Below are 21,126 nucleotides of genomic sequence, written 5' to 3'. Positions count from 1 at the left end.
GTATTATATTGATAGTAAGGTCTGTATGTCTGAAGCTTTTGTACATTTTGTTACCCCAGAGATTTTAATACAAGACATGGATGCTACAACATTTTGACTGTACTTAGAGAAAATTTACGTGGTGAGATTACTTGCACTTAAATGGCTTATGAATCTAACTCACTGACAAGCTTTTAAATGAATATGACTTGTGATTGCTCTTTTTTTTTGCCTCTGGACTTGCCAGGTGGAGTCTGTAGAAAACTTTTGTTCAAGGCAGATCCAGAGCTGAAGTAGCTGCCACTAAATCATGACCTATCTGCAGGGTAAAGCAGCATTGTGCTGGTATATGGGAAATCACATTTAGGAATGGACTTTCACTACCCTGAGCTGATAGAAGATGAGTAACAGGCAAATCGTTATACAGGTAATTAGATACAGTAAGAGAAGAACAGCTAAGGTATGGCCAGAGGTTTCAGTGGACAGGAAAGATGAGGACTATAAACACATGTCACAAAACTTTATTTTTCAGTGTGTATCTTTTCTGATGTGGGTGATAAAGAAGTATCTATCCTGGGTTTACATTTTTCAGGTGATAAAATTGAAGAATGGTCAGAAATAGAGAAATAAAAAAGACGGGATATTAAATTGCAGCGCATCACTGGGACTTGCACAAATTCAAAACCACTAAAGAGTTTAAGAATTAAGTAACTAAAATACTACTAAAAATATACTATTTGCCGCTATATATGACAATGATACAGGAGTATGGACAAGAATGTACTAGAAAGGGAAAAAACAGGGTAGTAAAGATAGCTCGTAGAAATAACAGACTAGTGGACCATATCTCAACACTAAGAAAAAAAAGCCAATAAGAGCCATTAAAAATTATCTTAAGCATAACTATGAACTGGAGCTGGTTGGTGGGACTCATTTGGATTTTGTGGCAGTTAATGATGTTCTTCTAACTTGTGTTCAAGAATCTTTCAGAAATTTTCAGGTGAAAGCTTTGTTTCTTGCTTCCTTCTGAAATGAAACCCATCTGATAGAGACTTTATTAAAGCAGGGTTGCAACTTTGGCTGTGATGACAAATTAAAACTGATGAAGAACTAGGAAACCATAGCAAGAATTTGAGAGCTATGCAATGCACCCCAATGTGCATAGTACACCCCCCCAAAAAAAAAAAAAAGTATACATATATGTATACATATATACACCTAAAACTCAGGGAGGTGAAGGGTTTTCAACACTGGATAGGAATGCAAATTAATTAAGTCAAATAAGAATTGGGAGGTAAAGTAGAAATATTGCAACACAGAGGGAAAAAAGGGAGAAATCATGGCAGAGGTAGAATTCCCTAGAGACTGTTGCCAGATAATTTACATTTTATGCCATCATGATATTAGCTTTTGGAGAAGAAAGGAAGAATTCAAGCTTTTCAATCACATCTAAAATAGATGGAATTAGTGTAATATCTCAAGGGAAATATTTAGGAATGGTTTCAAACAAATCAATAAGTGTATCCAAAATGAGCACAGCACATACAACAAAAATCAGCATTTAGGAAAAATATAGAGAATAACATTGAAAACTTATATTTCTCATACATTAAATGGTATGTCCTTGCCTTTAATAGCATGCTTAGTGTATTTATCTCATCTCTAAAAGGTTGCAAGAGATGAAAGATCCATGGAAGGTAACCAAGCTTATCAAAGAAAAAGGGTACGTACATGAGAAGTAGTTTAAATGGTTATATCACCCAAAAAGATAAACATTAAGAGAAAAAATGCTCAGCAGAAAACAGACATGTAAGAGGTAGAAAGAAAGTGAGAGAAATAGTGTGGTGTAAATACTGGTGAACAGCAGAGAAAATTGAGTCGCTACCCTTTTAAATTCTATTTCATCTCCCAAGGCTCTTTTGACAACCATCTCAGAAGGTAAATTCAAAGCTAGGCCATTTTGATAAACCAAAGAGTTGGAAATGGAAAGTCTGTACTGCTGTCCCTAGAGAAACCCTGCCTGATTAATCCAAAATTTCGTCCAAGGATTTTACAGGAGCTCTGTGGCTCTCATAAGGATGTAGCCTGCTCTTTATGTCAGTTCATATTTGCAGGCTGGAGCAGAAGTGAGGACAAGGTCATGTTCATGCCCTTCCTGCTCTGTGCCATCAGGAGCGAGGGCATCGGTGTGATGGCATGAACTTGCTGCCTAGCTCCCACATGGTGTCTTGCAGCATCTCCCCAGGTGTTGTCCCCTAGAGCCTCTATCAGGGTGAGTCATGTTCCAGCCCATCCATTAACACAAGGAAAGATTGGTGGGGCATCTTGAAATCCCAGCATCCTCCCATCCCCTTCCACTTTGTCCTGAATTTTAACACTGCTGGTGGTCTCAGTCTTTGTGCTCTTGTTTCATTAATAGCATAATAAGTTTTAGGTATGTCTTCTTAGGTTGGCTGATGCTATAGCAGTGGAAAACAAATCGGTCACTATTGCACAAGGCACAGTATTTTGGTTAGGAATTTGTTTATTTACTAATTACTGAGCTCTGAAACATCTTTTGCAGACTCCCTTGCAGACTGGTGCTAGATGGTTCATTTCTTATTTGGGCTGTAGCAGTTTCTGTGGCTTGTTGCTGAGGTGGTATCACTAGTCTGGAGGAAGGGGGGAGACAATCAAGTTTCTGAAGTCCAGCACTACCCTATATGAACCAGTGCATGAGATTATTGTGGTTTACACAGAAAGTTTGCAATGAGCTACCTCTGGTTTACAATTTACTGCACTTGTGGTGAGAAAGAATGTGCTGCTTTCACCTCTGGATTTTTGTCTACCTGTGTCAGCTTTTTGAGTGTGTGTATTTCTCGAAACTATTACCAAACCCTTACTGTAGTGGGAAGAAAAGAAAAAAGAGCAGAATTGTTAGAGGATTAATGACAAATATGAGAGGAATTAGTTCATTCAAATGATGACAATTTCTGAAAGACTTTGCTTTTTGACCAATGGGACCAGGAAGTATGTTATATATATAATTAGGTAACTTGTCCCATTGCATTTCTCAAGAAATGGCATTGGGAAACAAAAAAGAATGTAGCTCCTTACTTCCTCCTTTAATCTAGACATAGTCATAGCTTTTTTTGGTGACATCTTTTGATAACCTTTATCTTTTTGTATTCTGAGAGTTCAGTAAAGCCCCCTGGCTATGGTTGCTGTAATACTTAAGTATTTAATTTGTACTGAGCAAACAGTCAGCATTCTTTAATGAGTGCTATATTTGAATGCCAGCCATCCATCTAAAATCTGTAGTTTAGGCAGATCTCATCTATTTATCCTTTTTTTGTCTCAATTTGGGCTTATCCAACAATGAAATGGGATAAAAAAATTTGTATGAATGCAGCAGCAAAAACCAGAATTCTCAAAAGGATGTTTATTGTAAACTTCTTGCACACTGACCCTGTGTTTTTTTGGAAAACTTACACAAATCCTCTACCACATCTTACTAATGTAGAAGGCCTCATTATCATTGTTTTGGTGTAACTGAGAGTTGAACTGAGCATATAGGGAGCTTTCAAATAGTTGAATTTGCATCTAAGCAAATTATAAAGCAATATAAATAAAGCTAGCTTTGGAAGTGAATAAAGCTGGTTAAAATAAGACTAATTTCTTCTTTTTTATTTGCTCCTCTTTATAGAAAATTTCAGTATTATTCTCGTCATCCCAATTTTGGCAGGACACATCAGACTTCTAGAAAACTGTGGAACTGAAAATACTGTTTACCTGTATTCCTAATTGAATCTCACATTTTGAACTGGAAGCAAAAGGACTGCTTTCAAAAGCTGAGTACAAAAAAGCATTTCTAAATAGCAGAAAGCAGGTCAAATTTTATTAATAAGTAGAAAATTTCAATTAATAGAATTGTAATTTTTCCTGTTACTTATCATTGAACTTTAATGAATTTATAGGTAATTACAAGATCTCTTTTTAAATAAATTTAATTTTAATGGATGTAAAGTCAGGAAAATTTTCACATATACAGACTTCAAAACATTCAGGAAATTTGCATTATCATTCTTGCTGTAATTTAAAAGCAGACAAATAAGTAAAGTACAATACAGATGATTAAGTGATAATATTTTAAAGTAAATTAGTATTTTGCCTAATAGAGCCAAAGAGTGAACCAACAAATAAAGCTGAAAAACTGCAGCTGAAGGAAGTTGGAAGGAGTTAAGCCAGTGACATTTGTGAGGCTTTGAAGGACCTGTCCTGTCATCTTAAATCATGCTGGGTGAAATCCCCTCCTGGGATGGGACCAGCAGAAGGTCTGTGAATAATTTTAAAAAAAAATTTGGCACAAAGGTTCTGCCCTTGTTTTGAAGACATAATGCAGCCCCTGGCTGATGCTTGGGCTTTGCAATGGTCAGTGCCCGAGGGAGGAGTCCACCCACAAACCACCGCCCTGGGCACTCAATGCCCCCATCAGCTGGTGTTGGTTGACTGGGTAGCAATGACTGAACGCTCAATGGGATACATTTAGATAATATTTGTTTCTATTTGTGAAGAATAATTTATATGTCAGCGTTATCTGGTTTTGCCAAGGTAAATTCCAATGTGCTAGAGACCGGTGCTTAACAAGCATATAGAGAAGTTTATAAAATGTTTGAAAATATCTAGAAAGGTTTAGTAACAGCAAGGCCAAATTCAGCTCTAAAATAACAACAGGGGCACCCTGCTCCCACCTTGTTGGTTATAATCTTCTGCAACATCAGAGTGCACTCAATGCAATGCACTGTGCAGACAGCTCTCTGTTGTAAAAATCCCCAAATTCTGATTGCTCAAGGAGGAATAAACCAAACCAGAGAATCAGCTTGATTTCAATCCTTTAAGCCATACATATATTTAAGTCAAATAAAAGAGCATCTCTCACCAAGTAAACACACACAACACATATATTCACCCTCAATTACACTGTTGAGGTTGTTTGTTTATTTGTTTTAAAATAATCTCCCTTTTCCATGGATATTGCATTAGGACATCTGCTATGAGGAGAATTCAGATCTCTTTCTTTTTTTTCCTGTTTCTTTGAACTATATTTGCATTAGAGCAATCCTGCTTCTAACAAGAGTGGAAGGAAAGTGAGATGAGAGAACAAATGGAGTGAAGTGTTAAAGCCAATCAAATAACAACAAACTTTGTTTTAATAGCTTCCTATGAGCTGATCCTTAAAGCAAGAAAGTCAGCCTGAGAAGAGATGGAGGGTACAGAAAATAAAATAAGCCTAGAGAACACATATTACACATTTCACAGTAATAATAATTATAATAATAAAGCTAATGAAATAAAGCAGGTAAAAGAAGACAGATGTTTTCTGTTAACTGGGTAATAAAACTACTTCTGATCTTCAAAAGTAGTATTTAAGCAGCTAGGCATACCTGTCAGCTACCTAAAAGCACAGAACAACCTTAAGATATTAACAGCATAACAAAACTGCCTGGAAAATGTGTGGAAGATGAATTTTTTTTTTTTTTTTTTTTTTTTGGGGGGGGGGGAAGCACAGGGGGAAGCATTTTTTCAAGGAAATCTGATATCAGCAGAATTTTGGATAAATGTCTATTCCCAACCATTTATCCATTTATTACAAATTGGAGTCTATTAGTCAACAGTTAGTTCAATGACTATCACAGCATGATGTAGCAAAAAGTAACTAAGCAGAATGTTGCTAGACTAAAAAGCTTTTAGTTACACGAATATGCAACCAGTTAAAATAGGTGCTAGATACACCTAGCACTTTGAATTTGGACATGTTTAGCATTGTGCCATAGCCCCAATATCTACCTGATGCCCACAGTGTGTTTTCCTCAGTCTTTGTCATTTGTCTTTACTGCTGCATATTATTATTTACTAATAGGCAGAGAACATTTTTTTCCCCTCTATGCTTCCTTTATTTCCAGACCTCAAGGCCTGCTGTTCCTCATTTTGAATTCCAATCCAATGGCAGGTGCCAAGATTCAGATGTATGTTATCTATGGGCAGGAGGATCAGCCCGTTTATGTGGCATCAGTTGAACTGAACCACTCCCTGTGCTGGCTGCATTTTAATATTTTTAATTTTCCTTTGGAAGGCATGCTATTTTGGTGAGAAACCAAATGCATTCAAAGCTGCGCACAACAGGAGATCTACAAATGGGTTTCTAAATCTAGGCTTCTGTAAAATTAAAAAGCCAAACCAAAACAAAAAACCACTTAAACACACATAACTGGAGAATCTATTAGGTCCAGTCCACCCACAACCATCTGGAACACTAAGTTATCTGTCGGATTTATCCAAACAAAACTTTGGAGAAAACATGAGCAGAAATGAGGTGAAGAAGTTGAGCTGAAGTAATTTTTACATAAATCTTTGAAAATGTCCAAGGCAAAGAAGTCAAATTTTAAGAATTACTGAATGATATTACCATAATAATGTGAAATAGACCATTTGAATGGTAAAAAGCTGTTCCCACTGAAGTCAACAGCAAAATCTCACTGACTACAATAGTAGTAGGATTGGTCTGCTAAGTAGCAAACCATGCTTTAAAAAAATCAATACTTCAATTTTACAAGGTAATATGGCTAACAGTATAGTTGCCTATTATCAGACCCCATAGTCTGTGGATTTTATCTCTCTAATAATGGCAAGGTTTAGCACCTATCTTATGATTCATTGAGAGGAAAGACATAAGCCATTTCAAAGCATTTCCCCTGCCCCAGCCGAGAAAGCTCTCCAGAGGCAGGACGCGCTGCGCCGAGCATGCCTCCATCAGCGCCGTGCAGCAGGGATTACTCTGAAATGAATGGCTGCCTCTCTCGGAAAGAAAAAATAGCATTAATCGCTGTGGATCTCGGGGTAGCGTTTGATGCCCAGGGCTTCCATTCCAGCCCTTCGTACGTGCCAACCATAGACAGAGGTGCCCTGAAATGGGTCAGGTTTTCGTCTCAAACCCCACCGATTAAAAAAAAAAAAAAAAAAAAAAAAAGAAAACAACAGGAGACCTTTTTATTTTGTATTTTCCTTTTCACGTTTCAAGCATTGCCGCGTTGTGATCCAAAATAGTGCTCTATCCCATACGTTCATCTTTACGCCGAAGATATACATAGATCTTAGCAGACCTAGAGATAGACTTAGGGGAAGGGAGTTGAATTTTCCCTCTCCGGCCGCACCAGGGCAGCCAGACCGCTGCGCGTTTATTCCCTGGAGTCCCCACCGGGGGTTGCCAGGGTCCCTCGGCCTCGGGGCTCGCCGCACGCCCCCGCCCGCGTGTGCCGGCAGCGGGGCGTCCCCCCGCGCCCCGGGTGCGGCGGAGCCGCGGTGACCGTGACTCCATCGGACATAATGAGCGCGGCGGCTCGGCAGACATGTCCCTCACCCCTCCCCCTGCAGCCATATGGTGCCGTAAACAGCCGTGCGGGGACGGGTTTTGTTGTTGTTGTGTGCGTGTCCCCCGCCCCTTTTCCCCGCGGGTGTCCCCGGGGTGCCGCCGGGACTCCCCAGCGCCTCTCCCCGGGCGCACCTCGCCGGGGACGGGATGGGGAACGGGGGCGGCTGCGGAAGGACCATCTGCCGGGCCACCCCTCGGGGACCCGCGTCCCGAGGTCCCCCCGGGGAAGCAGCGCGGCGGGGACGCCAGCTGGGTGCGGGGGTTGCCCCGAGAGGGGGCACAGCCTTCGCCCCTCTCCCAGCCCGGTGCCGGCTCCATTAATTGATTCAGGGCTCGGGCTGGCATTGAGGGCACGGGGGAGGGGGAGCGGGGAGAGGGTGCGGCTGTGCCTCCATCGCCTCCCCCCCCCAGCCTGTTCCTATGGAAACAGTGCAATACCTCCGGGACACACACACACACACACACACACACACCCGCTCCTCGCTCCCACTCGCGGGCGGGGGGGCCCGGCCGGGCCCGGCCACCGCGCCCTCGGCAGCGCCGTTCCCATGGCGACGGGCTGCGGCAGCACCTGTGCGGCCACCGCCGCCCCCTCGGCCCGCTCCCCCCGCGCCCGCCGCATCCCGGGCGGAGAGGCTGTGCCAGCCCTCCAGGGAAAGGGCTGCGGGTGGCTGGGGCAGAGGGGGGTAGTTTGTGCCGCCGCGGTGGGCACGGACAGCCCCTGCGCAGCCATCAGCCTGCACCCAATGTAGGGGATGGGAATACTGTGAGGTACAATAAAATATCGTCTCCAGTGTGTTTCCATAAATGCTCTCTGCCTGCCCGGTGTAGTGGTTGCTGCAGGCACGGGGAGAATTATGCTGGAGATGGACGGGTGATAGAATCATAGTATATTAAGGGTTGGAATGGAACCTAAAGATCATCTACTCCAAACACCCCCTGCCATGGCCAGGGACACTTCCCACCAGACCAGGTTGCTCAAGGCCTTATCCAGGCTGGCCGTGAAAACTGCCAGGGTTGGGGCATCCACAAACTCCCTGGGTAACCTGTTCCCTTGTCTCACCACCCTCACAGTAAAGAATTTCTTGCTAACACCTAACCTCTTTCAATCTGTACCCATTGCTCTTTGTCCTGTCACTATGATTCCTAGTGAAGAGTCCCTCTGCAGCTTCCCTGTAGGCCCCCTTCAGATATTGTGAGGTCTCCCTGCAGCCTTCTCTCCTCCAGGCTGAGCAGTCCCAACTTTCTCAGCCTGCCTTTGCAGGGGAGGTGCTCCAGTCCTTTTACCAGCTTCGTGGCCCTCCTCTGGATTTGCTGGTGATGCCTTCCTCTGAGGAGCTGCGTGGGCAGCCATGGATGGGTTTCAGCACCAGCCAGCCCTGTTCCCGTGTTGCTGTGGATGGGTGCTGGTGTGTGTATGCAGTGATACAGCTGGTACTTAATGCATCAGGGCTGTCCTGCACACCTGCAGGGCACTTGCACCACGGCAGTGTAGCCTGCAGACAGCAAAGGCCTTGGGAACTATGAGCTTGACTTAAGGAAGCCCTTGACTTTGGAAACAAGCCCCAAATCTAAGAAAATTCACCGTGATGTCACACAGGACTCTGCTGACAGGGCTGTGCAGCATCACAGCAGCTACAAATACTTGCTGTAAATAGTGATGTGTCATGGTTGGTGTGACTCGAGGTGCAGGGAATGGAAATAAAACCTCGTGCCACCGTCACTGCTGGTGTTCACTGTTGCTTTCTGCTTTTGCCAGAACTCGGCACTTGCATGTGCAGGTGGCTGTATGGTATGTAGAATAGTATATAGTTACAGCTGATGCTTAAAATAGTGTTGCTCCATTTTTGGCCCTCGAGATATTACACTGGCTATTACAGGCAATAAAAATATTTGCATATGGTTGTGATAGGAAAACATGGACTTGGGCCCCTGATATGCAAATATTATGATATATTTTGAAGCCAGGTCTGTTCCTCTGAGGAAGACTTGTGGGTGCCTTCTGCCATGTAGCTGATGGGGCAGCCCAGAAACTGGGGAGAGTGGGTAGATAGGAGCAATGTCTTTAAGTACTAGAAGGGGTTTCTCTTTTAGCCATAACAAGAGAAAACTGTTTTTTATCAGCTTCACTAAATGCTGGATTGTGTGGCATAGAATACAGCTGGAGGACACCTTTTGTATTTAAGAGAGTGCTTCTGAGACCTAAAAAGTTAGTAAAATATCTGACCAATAGTAATATCACACATGAAAATAAACATTTAATTACTTTATGGAAAACTAATCACAAAATTATATCTATATCCTAAAGATGTCAATGTCAAAAAGATCAGGAAATTGTCTTTTTCTTTATAGATATTAAAGTATCTCAAAAATGGAGTCTTATCAACTGTTACTATTTCATTGTGAGTCCCATGGTGTTTGCAATTTTTTCTTTAAAAATCCCATCTCCAGTCAAATGCTCGTGAAAATTCTACTTTTGTGTTAAAAAAAAACCCATACAAAAATCCTTTATCAATCCCAACAGCAGTATAGAAAAGATTGTCTTAGCAACAACTCCCTTTCAGTTCTCAAAATCTCTCAAGGACCATGGATATTTCATTATCAGCCTTTTGATTGATGAGTATATGAAGTGTGGGTAGTTAGTGTGGTTCTAGAGACTGTTGATTTATTAATGAATAAATGGTCTTGCAGGCTCATGTTTGAGAACTTCCACTTTAAACTCTGCAAATGTCCTAAGTGGACCCAGTAGACTTAGAAACCAGGAAATAAAAAAAAAAAAACACCCAGGGTTTTTTTCCTAAATTGTAAGATTTTTCAGGGCAATTTAGTGATTTTCCATACCCTATTTCACTAATTCAAATATCAGTTAAGTAATTATCCTTAAAACAAAGTGAGAGAATGAAGGATATAATTTGAGCTGAATCCTTTCAACATAATGCCTAGTAAGCTCTTTGAAAAAAATTCAGAAGGTGCTCAAAATAACAAAACCAGACAAATTTAATTATAGAGATAGGAACACTGAATACATCTTAAATGATATAAAACTCGACCTCATAATAGGGGAGTCTAGAAGCTTCAGTTTCACAAGTTTACAAATCAGACTGTAAAAGCTAACCTGAAAAAAAACTATGTGAGTATGCTGCACCATAAAGCAAGATCTGGAGAAGGAGAGCATTGTAGTAAACTTGCTGAAGACTCTATTTCCCAGGTCCCATTTCACTGGGAGACATTCCTTCTGCTGCAACACAGCAGCACAGGAGGACCAAATGTGAAAGCAACATCAATGCCATTATTTTTTTGGCCTCTTAATAGTAATAGGTTGAATTCTGTGGGACCGAAAATAAATGGCTACAGTAACTACAGCATCAATATCTCACAGGGATTGGTACAGAGAATTGATATGGCTTGAGTTACGCATAGCATCAGTTGAGTTGATCACAGTCATCACCCCCAGTGATGGGAGGTGACCTCCACCCCTCTGCTCTGCTCTGCTCTCACGAGAGCCCTCCTGGAGGGCTGTGTCCAGGACTGCAGTCCACAGCACAGAAAAGCCATGGATCTGTTGGAGTGGGTCCAGAGGAGGGACACGAAGATGACTGGGCAGCTGGAGCACATCTTGTACAAAGACAGGCTGACAGACTTGGCACTGTTCAGTCCGGAGAAGAGAAAGCTCCAGGGAGAGCTTATTGTAGTCTTTTAGTACTTGAAGGGTGCTTACAGGAAAGATGGACAGGGAGTTTTCACCAGGTCTGTTGTGACAGAGCAAGGGGCAATCTTTTTAAACTGAAAAAGGGCAGATTTAGATTGGACAGAAGGAAGAAATTTTTTACAGCGATGGTGATGAAGCACTGGAACGGGTTGCCCAGGGCAGAGTAAGTGTCCCATCCCCAGAAGTGGTCAGGGCCAGGTTGTATGAGGCTTTGAGCAACTTCATCTGGTAGAAGGTATCCCCATCCATGGAAGGGGGATTGGAGCTAGGATATCTTTAAGGTCCTTTCCAACACAAATCATTTTGTGGTTCTATGATTCTGTCTCTGTAACTCATGAGGCTCTGTATAACTGAGGCCTGGGAAGGATGAAAGCAAACAATAGGAAGCTCAACTGGACACTGTTGTCTTAATAGATTTTTTTAAAATTTCAGTGAATATACAGGCTGAAACATACACTGGATGGAGAAGGAATGTCTATAAGCCATGAGCAGAAACAAGGAGGCAAAAAAAAGCCAGGGGAAGGAAAAAAAAGGAGCATCTGAGCAGAAAATCTAGTAGGAAAAAATGAAATGGAGCAATGCTTTTTACATTAACATCCAAAATCTGAGTGAAATACAATAAGATTTTTGGGGTATCATCAGAAATCCTAAAATGTATTTATCAAGAAAAAAAAAAGAGAGTATAAATATATTCCTGACCCCTGGGGGAGAGTGTAATGATGGCATTGTGTTGTGAAGTACTCTCAGATGGCAGGTTACTGTTAAAAATGACTGAACAAGATGAAAAAAGGGCAGTAGTAGGGATTAGACAGATGGGATAAAACCCCAGATACAGAATGAAACCCCAACCTAAACTCATTGTATCAGCTGGTGACAGCTACCTCAAGGGTCTGTTCATTTTTCCTAGGCTACATTTAGCAGCTTGCCATGGCAGTAAAATACTGTTGAATCAAATTGAATTTAATTTCATGTGTATCCCTACATGAAAACCAAGCACACATATTTACCAGATGTGCAGCTGTGCCTGTTGTCTCCCCAGAAAGCAAATTTCAGCATACATGCAGAATACCCCCAATGAAAAGTTATGCTAGAAATGATTTGATTTGACAGGAAATTACTGTGTCATTTCCTTTTAAAGGCTGTAGCACACAAAATACAGTGCTGTAATAGACTATTTGCAGAGAACAGAGCAGGGCTTGCCTGTATGGTCTTTTTAAAATCTTCTTGGTGATCCATGCTGGTTTGGCAGTTGTAGACATACAATTTTGAATTTAGAGTTTACATACATGGCCTTGGGTAGCTGATGTGGTTTGTCAATAAAGTAATAACATATTTCTCTTAGAGCAGGCAAGGCTTAAATCATGTAGATGGAATCCATACTCAGGCCTCATAGCTGACTGTTGGTACAAGTGTATTGAAGCCTTTTCAGTTGTTTTGGAGTGAGTGTCTCCTATAAAGTGCAAGCAAATGAGTGGGTGTAATATATTTACAACGAGAGACATGTGACACAAGAATTTCTACTACACTAGCATCCTTGGTTTTACTAAATGTTTCACAAAACTTGTGATCTCCTGCAGAGTGGCTTGGGAAATGTAGTCCAGGAAGACTCAAACCTGACATAAAGAAATGGTCAAAGTTTGAGAAAAACAAATTGCAGCTTCTTGTAGGTATAGCAGTATATCAGAAGATGCAGTTTAATGTTGAATCAATGCATAAAGGAACAAAATATGCATTTGAAAATTCAGTCCTTGTTAATGCTTTGTTCAGGAGAATAAAAACATTGCTGTTTATGTTGTCAGCAAGATGAAAACAGATGTTGGCTTTCCTTGTGAGATAAATTTGAAGCTTTATAACTATAGCCATCTCTGATGGGTATGTGAAACTGTGATCTCTGTATTTGCTGAGGAATGAAAAATGATGATGGTGTGCCCTTAGTCCTTTGCAGGAAAAGCATATTTTTGGAGAGAATAGGACAATTTGGAAGATTGAGCCATAGTTTATTAAAATCAATGTTACCCTATGTTGGTTAGAGCATGCTGTTAATATTTTCAGGATTGTGATCCCTGTAGAGGCCATTCACTTTAGAGTAGAACTTGATGATCCTTGTGGGTGCCTTCTAACTCAGAATATTCTGAGATTCTTCAATGGGATTTTAAATTATGCTATTATTTGTGAAGAAAGAATGTGCTGAACCCCTTGTAAGGGAAGCTATTTTTGGTAGGAGATGAAATTTAGCTCCTGGAATTGGGAGATAAACTGGAAACAAGGCAGTGACATGACAAAGCCTTAGGGAGGTGATCACCTATTTCTCACTGCCACCAAGAGGCCCTTCCTAACTCCTTCTTAGCAGATATGATCTAGTATGACAGAGGAACTTTATTCTCCAGTGAGTTCTAGAGAGGGTTAGTGTCATGCTTGTGCTCCAAGTGAACAATACTAAGAAACAGCAGCACAGCAGTCTGCAAAGCTTTTGTGGCGGGCTCTTGGCATAGGCTCAGCCAAAGTTTCTGTATTTACCCCTACTAGTCTGTAAAATAGTGTCTCAGATGAAACCTAGGTTAGATGAGTAATTTATGACAAGACAAGAAATTACATTGTGAGCAACAGAAGACAGTCCCTTTTCTGTTGGGGTGGACTAAATGACCATTTGATTTTTCTTTCATCTGTCCCTAATTTTCTATAGTACTTTCCATCTTAAGAGATCCCATATGACAAATTCAAGCTAAACTGTCAATTACAACCAGCTCTGGGTTGGTTGGCACATCCATCAGTCAAGTTGTACACATCATGTGAATGTCATGAGAGGAAGAGAACTTTATTGTCAGTACTGAAGGCATCCAAGTGCTGTGTGCATTAACTTAATGCAACCAATATATACAGATGAGTGAGAAAATGCACTTAATACTGGTGAATTACAGTTTTGATACAGTTTGAACACAGTAGTTTAAGATATTGGGAGACAAATCACCAAATTCTTCTGAACTTCATGAATAATATAATCATTATACTGTGTTTAAAACATAATTGAATTCTAATCCTGTGTTTCAACTCTTCTTACTGCTCTTATAAACAACTGAGGAACTTAAACTTTCTTCTTTTTCTATAAAGAGAGAAAGTTTAAGTAAAGATGCATGCTCACAGAGAATTGCTATTATAGTGTTTGGTTCATGCTTTGAGCACAGAATTATACTACTAATTACAAAGCTTTGTATAGTTTGCATATTACCCACTGTGGGTATGACAAAATAAGCATGAATTTTATTAGACAGAGCAGATTGTTTCATCTGCATCTTTTCTTTTGTCAACTGTACTATATGTGTGCTAATATTATATTTCATATCTCATATTTTTATTTCATATCATATCTTACATATATTTGCATGCAAAGCTTAGTGTATGGTAGCAAATTCATGGGCATGCCTGGATTAAGGCAGAGACTTGCAAGCATCTCATTAATACAGAGTCTTCAACTTGCAAATACTCTGATTCCCTGTCTTTCATCATGCATCAGATGTTGGGCAAATCTGGTTACCTACTTATTCAAAACACCAGTTCTTGCAGTACTGTTTTGGTAATAATGGTCCCCTTCATAATTTGGCTGTTCCCTTAATTCTGTTAGGAAAAGAATTGGGGTGGTGGGCAGCATCATTAGTGAGAAGAAGTGGGATGTACCTCTTATCCACACTAAAAAGAAATTAGGTAGCTAATATCTGTAAGAATTAGGAAGCTGAATTTACTCAATATAACAGAATTTGTAAAGTCAGTGTTGTAGTTACCATTGTTTTGAACTGTTTGCTGCTCAGGCATGCTCCAAATTCGATGCAGGAAAAGTTATGAGTAAAATTCATATAACTGAATATCTAACCTCGTTCTACTATGAATTTACAGTCCAGACATTGTCCATTTCACTTTCAGAGCAACATAATAAAGGAAAATTATTCCATTTACTCTCCCATTTAATAATCGATGGTAGATGTACATATAAAATAAGACTGCAAAGCATTTTAAAGAAAATTCTCTCAAAGGCTTTAGATGCAGCCTTTTGAAGAAGGGCACTGCTATACAGTAATGGCCTGAATGAGGGACACAACAAACACGAATTCATAGAATTTCACTGCCAGTGGCACAACTGACACAGATTTTGATTTCCAGCCCTCTGATGAGTCTTGGTGCCTGAGCATGCCTGAGAGAACATGTACACAGTCCCTGTGGAAATTGCTAGCCATAAATCTGTTTAAGCCCTGGAAAAAGTGTTTGGACTGCATGAGGAGCTGCAGATGGAATGAGAGAGGAGCAAGGGGGAGAAAAAGTAAAAGAAGCAGGGAAAATGTATTTTATTTTAGTGCTTCTGTAGAAGAACCAATGTCACTCCCATGAACATTTAAGCCGAGTATTCTTGCTGCTTTAAGAAGGGCATCAAAAAAGGCAAGAAAGACTTTGGTTCATACTGTGCTTATTGCAAGTTTCATATATCTTGTTCAGAGAAAAACTGAGTTAAATGGGTCTTCAAAGAAGTTCAGGGGACTGTTTGACGTCATTGTATCCTTGTAGTGCATGACCCTACGGGACAAATACAGTTTAGTGGGCTTTTATGAAGGTCCATCATATGTAACATTAGCAAATGTTTTCTATTACACCAACAGCTTCAATGTTATATCAGAATGTTATATATATGCAGAATGTTATGTCAATGTTATATATATACAGAAGAGTTTTCCTTCTAAAGGAGATTAGCAAAAGGATTCACAGGGACTCCCTTTTTCAATCAGTGCCACCATTTTTCTCTGAGATTCTTTTTATATCTGTTTCATTTACATCAGTGTAACAAAAATTAGTTGGCAAGGTGAAACTGTAGATCAGTGTTGAAAATTTCTCCAAAGCAAAGTCTGGCTAGTATTGACTTCAGTGTACAGTAGCAGCATGTTTGTGCTGAATGGTGGTATGAACTCCCCATCTGCAGATGTCAGCTTCCGAACTATCACGCTGGTCAGGACTGAACATATGGTGGAGCAGTGTTTTTCAAAACTTGGTTCCGCTGGCAAGTATTGGCCTCTTCATGCTGTAGACTTTGTTTATGGTTGAGGAAGGGAGGAAGAAGAAAAGGAAAAAAAGTGGTGTAAATAATCTATCTGCAACAGTACTTCCTCACAGAAACATAAGATTTTTGCATCTGGCACTTGTTTTTGCCTAGGTTGCCCAGGAGAGAAAAGTGTTGCTGGAGTGAAAAAAAGTGATAGAATTGGGGAAATGTAATTTAATTAAAGAAATACTCAACAAATAAGTTATTGAAGAGCCCCACATAAGCCTGCTGAGGTAATTTCATAAAACCTGATCTGTGCACACACACATACAAATATTAACAAAACTTAAAACAAAAGGAATATTCATTATTTAGCAATTAATTTAATTTGATGATACTTTTGAGGGTACAAGCCTTCCGTCAGGTCTGAGGGAGGATGAAAAAACTTCTGGTTTTTTTCCAGTCTTTTTGGAAGGAAGAATTTTATACCCCACCATGAAGAATCTTCCTGAACAACATGGTTAGATATTTGGCTCACGGCGTTGCTGGCTGCACCAAAAACTTATTGCCAATATCTGACATCATATTTACTACATTTGTTTCAAACTTGGTAGAGAGATTGTGCACCAATGTTTTGCCTGATTTTTCTGGTAACTGTGCTGCTATATCTGAGAACAGACCCTAACCCCTACAGTTCCTACTTTGCTGATGTTTGTATTTCATCAGGGCTGGCGCAGTGCTGCTGCTGAGACCCCACGCAGGTGGAAATTAGTGGCCCTGCATTCTGCTTGTGCTGATACGACCCTGAGTCCCCAGTGGCCTCTGTCCCTGGCCAGGTAACATCACCTGTGCAATTACAGAGAGTCCCTTCATAATCTGCTCATTTGTCCTTGCAGAAATCTAGAGGGATCTCCATTAGAGGCTGTTGTTTTTTGCTCTAGGAATGTTTAGTCTGGGAAGTACCTCTTTGCCCCTGCAACAAGCAGCTTTTTTCCGGTGTGGGAAGTATGTTGGTAATGTGGTCAGAGAACCAGGCCATGTGCGGAACACGGGTGCCCTGAAAACTCCTGTCCCCTTTGCCACTGGACCTGGGGACAGTTGTCAATATTCTGCACTTGGCCTTGCAAGTGAGGCTGCTGAGCCAGTGCTTAGGCTGTATCAGCACCAAAGCTTTGCATGGGTCGTGCAAAGCCACTGATGTTTTCCTTACCTTCATCTGCCTGTACAGCACCAGTGCAGCTTAAAATCTGATCCCCAGTGTCTTTACTGATGACGTTAATGAGGTTACCAATTAATGGCACCTGTTGGGCTGTTGTAGCAGTGGTTTTGGTGATGGAGACAGCTGTCCTCTGGGAGCTGTGCTGAGACCATGAACTCATTTAGTATAAGCAAGGGAACAGCTGTTGCAGAAACATCGATGGGAAAGATAAGGTCACACGTTTCATCTCCCTGCCACCCCAGGGCTGTTTCTTGCCATAGGCAGCAGGTAAAAGGAGGAAGCAACTTTAGGGACAAAAGCCCTTGTTAGAGTTGCAGCCAGAGACCTAGACACAAAACCACTATATCACATCAGCAGTCCTCTAATTCATCCTCTTTCCCTGACTTTTTGAAATATTTTACAAATTAACTAGAATTTTGAAGCTTTTTTTTTTTTTTTTTAGACCTTTTGTCACTGTACAGGGTTGATCTGTGGTGTGGTATGCTTTTGGCACTTCATTGCAGTATGTAACACTTGGCACTTGCATTTCACATTATGTATTAAAAAAGCTCCCTCTGCCAACACCCTTACATCACAGGCTTACGAGTATTTGGAATATAATTTTAAAAAATATATATTTAATAGACATAATTTCACAGGCAGCACTTTGGGGTAATGAGTTCTTATTATTTAAGCTTCACTTTAGTGTTAGGTTACTTTTGGTGTACAGTAGTTGCATTTCATCAGTCTGAAAAAAGGTGGCATTATAGATCTACATTGCATTCCCCTAGTGCTTGAATACCTGTAAAGTATAGCACACTTTATATTATAATTGAGAGATTGTTCATTTATGGAGCATGGCAGGAATGTTAAGAGTTAACTTTTAATTAGTAGCTTGTCCATTTCTTTTTGCTGAGCTGATGACAATACCTGATCTTATAATTTAGGAAAAAGCCCTGAACATACTAAGCAGGCTCACACTAGGATTCACACCTATTCATTTTAAAATCCCCTAAAGTAAAAAAAAAAATTGAGGAGAATTAATTGGTTTATCCTTGTATTCTTATTCAGGAAAAGCAAATCTTTTCATGCTCAGCAGCTATAAAGAACTGTCTATCTTGAGACTAAAGTAAAATAAAGTTTGGTATATATTATAATTGCTACTAACTTTTGGAAAGAAAGTTCTGTGGAAATCACTGTTGGAGTGGGGAGCCAAAGTCCCTTCCCTTTAAAACACTCACCAGGAGTAGCTGACCCTTCCAGATTAGCTGTGAGATTGAAAAGGCAGTTCCCTGCCAAGCATTTAGCTTGGCATTGCAGTCTTCTCTGGAAAAGTCCTGGAGCAACTGTTTACAGCTTGGCAGATATAATTATCAGATAAAATGTATGAAGAGTAGAAAAACATGAAAAAGACAATGTCATTTCAGTATTCATACACTTAGTGGACTCTTGTGCTTCAGTGAGTTTTTATCCTTCAATTTTTTTTCCTTAGTCTGATGGTGTGTTTACAGTTTTTTCAGCAGCTGAAGAAATCTGTACACAGAAAGATTACCTCCAGCCTCAGAATATCTTTGAAGCTTTTTTAGTGTCTTAAGAGAAATCTTATAGTTATCTTAACACTTACCTCTATGGTCAGTTTTACTTTCAGTAAAAGAATAAAATGTCACTTTAATAGGATGATTTTTCACACACTTTCGTCTTATTTCATAGTAGAACTGAAATGTTGACAGCTTTTTTAGGTTAAAATCTGCAATTTCTTAGAATTCATAGTATTACAGAAAATTCTGGTAGAAGGTCCTTATACCTAGATGAATCTTTTAAAAAGTGATGGAGGAGGAATACATGCATTAAAACTTTGGTCATGAATGTGGACTTATACAAAAAAGCTTCAGTTAGATTTGGCTCTCTGTTCAGTTACTCTTGATGACCAAGCTAGGTTTATTAGCTCTCAGCTGCTAACCAAACAGCGAATTTGAAGAGGGCAAGTGAAGTGTGCTGGATGTTTCTAGGCCTGTCATGAATATTTTCAAAAAAAATCAACTTCAATGTCAAAACTTAATTCTTTTTAATAGAATACTAGCCCATTAGAAAAGAGACAGTATCCTTCAGGAAAGAGGAAATAATACAATCTGGTTATCAAAAAAAGAGAAAGAGTTATTGCTTCTCTTTTAAAATAAAGCTTCAGAAAAAGAAAAAAACCTATTTTGAAACTTCCTAAGATCAGAAATTATTTTTGAGACAATTTTTCAAAATTAGGAATTTGCAAGTAAATTATAGTTAAGTTGATGTTAATAAAAATATGTAATTCAAGAAATGACATACATCTTTCTTTGCAGATTTTGTTTTGTTTTTTTTGTTATTATTATTATAAAATGACCATAATTTTTCAGCTTTGAAATGCAACCTGCCATTCCCCTACAGGTTTTATATGTGCTCTTCCTCTCTCTATCTGTCCAGCTCTGGCTTTGACTGGAATTGTCACATACATTTCACTCAATATGATGCGTGTAGTGCCTGGGTTACTTTTTCATGTACTATATACACCAACTTAACAAACTCTTGTAGACAGAATAGAGCACTGATTTGCTTTCTCTGTCAAAAAATAAAAGAAAAAAGACCAGCTGGTATCAGACCGCATATAACGATGGAAGCATCATCTGTTGTTTTAACAGGCCAAGTAGGCAGGAATTTGCTAGAGAGGGAGGTATGTAGAAGGAGTAATGTGGCAAATAACATCTCTGTTTCAGAATAAGTGTTTGTTCAGCTTCTTTCTGATCTCCTGAGTCACACCAGGCCATGTGTGTCCCTGAGCTAGATAGTTATGTATCTTTCTCATCAGTTTGGGTAATTTTCATCACAATATGTGTGTGTGAAAAATCCTATCTTGTTGCCTGATTCAGGAAGGTATGTCAGCATTTATATTGGCATTTTAGTTTGAAAAACAAAAAACATTTGTTCCAATGTCTTTGGAACAAAGCTCCTGACCACGCTTGCTGGGCTTTGTTTCACAGTGTAATATTTTTTCAGTATATAAACAATTCCTTTCAGTGAAAGAAAACTGGCATTTGATAGACATGCACCTACTGGGTTGTGACCAGAATTGTGCCCATTGCAGAGGTCCAGGTTAGAGATATCCTGAACTGCTTACGGTGTGGTATGAGCTCCTTGGTACCATGCACTTTGCTCCACAGATGTGCTGCTCCTGCTTGTTGATGGAGATCCAGCTCGTGGTGTTTGGCTAGCCTGCAGCTAACCAAACTTCACAAACAGTGAAGTGTGACCCAGCTTCTGACCTGCTTTTGTTCAGAAGGATTGTGTAAATGTTTAAACATCAAAGGAAAAAATAATCAGGTGTTGAGGGTAAAGGGTATTCAGACCTCAGTTAAGAAGCAACTCTTAACTGTGAAGAGTGAACTGCAACCAGGGCTCTGACTGTCCTGTGTTCCTCATAGGGTTTCCTGCCATTCCTTCAAGGCTCTGAGTGCAGGCATCTTTTTGAAATTCTCTTGTTTCCCATGTCCGTTCTTGTTTTTGATGGGAGACTCAGGGGTCAGTACATGCACTCCATGTTTTAGTTCAGATCTTTTCTGCATTCTCACTGGTGATCAATATACCCTTCACGGAGTCACAGAATGGGTCAGGTTGGGAGGGACCACTGTGGCCATCTGGTCCAACCTCCCTGCTCTAGCAGGGTCATTCTAAAGCACATGGCACAAGATTGCATCCAGACAGTTCTTGAGTATCTCCAGGGAGGGAGATTCCATGCCCTCTCTGGGCAATCTGTTCCATTGCATGGTCACTGCACAGTAGTT

General features: G+C 40.3%; 1 protein-coding gene across 6 annotated transcripts in view; it reads left to right on the top strand.

The window, feature by feature from the left end:
- Positions 1-21,126, top strand: part of NOL4 (nucleolar protein 4) — a 188,680-nt gene that overhangs the window by 7,589 nt on the left and 159,965 nt on the right. The window contains exons 1-2 of one of the 6 annotated variants that reach the window (XM_053989430.1): positions 8,284-9,179; positions 16,843-16,952. The exons of 4 other annotated variants lie outside the window; for them this stretch is intronic. Coding sequence is in view for 1 of the 2 variants with exons in the window: in XM_053989420.1 (XP_053845395.1) it covers positions 9,177-9,179 (3 nt within the window). In the remaining variant the exon portion in view is untranslated. Of the gene's footprint in view, positions 1-8,283; positions 9,180-16,842; positions 16,953-21,126 lie in introns of those variants that run through there. One more of the 6 variants, XM_053989420.1, reaches the window with a different exon arrangement.

The sequence above is a fragment of the Vidua macroura genome, chromosome 1 (assembly GCF_024509145.1).
Source record: "Vidua macroura isolate BioBank_ID:100142 chromosome 1, ASM2450914v1, whole genome shotgun sequence".
NCBI classification, from domain to species: Eukaryota; Metazoa; Chordata; class Aves; order Passeriformes; family Viduidae; genus Vidua; species Vidua macroura.
Note: the sequence above shows the minus strand (reverse complement) of the source record. Positions and strands in the feature narration are given on the sequence as shown.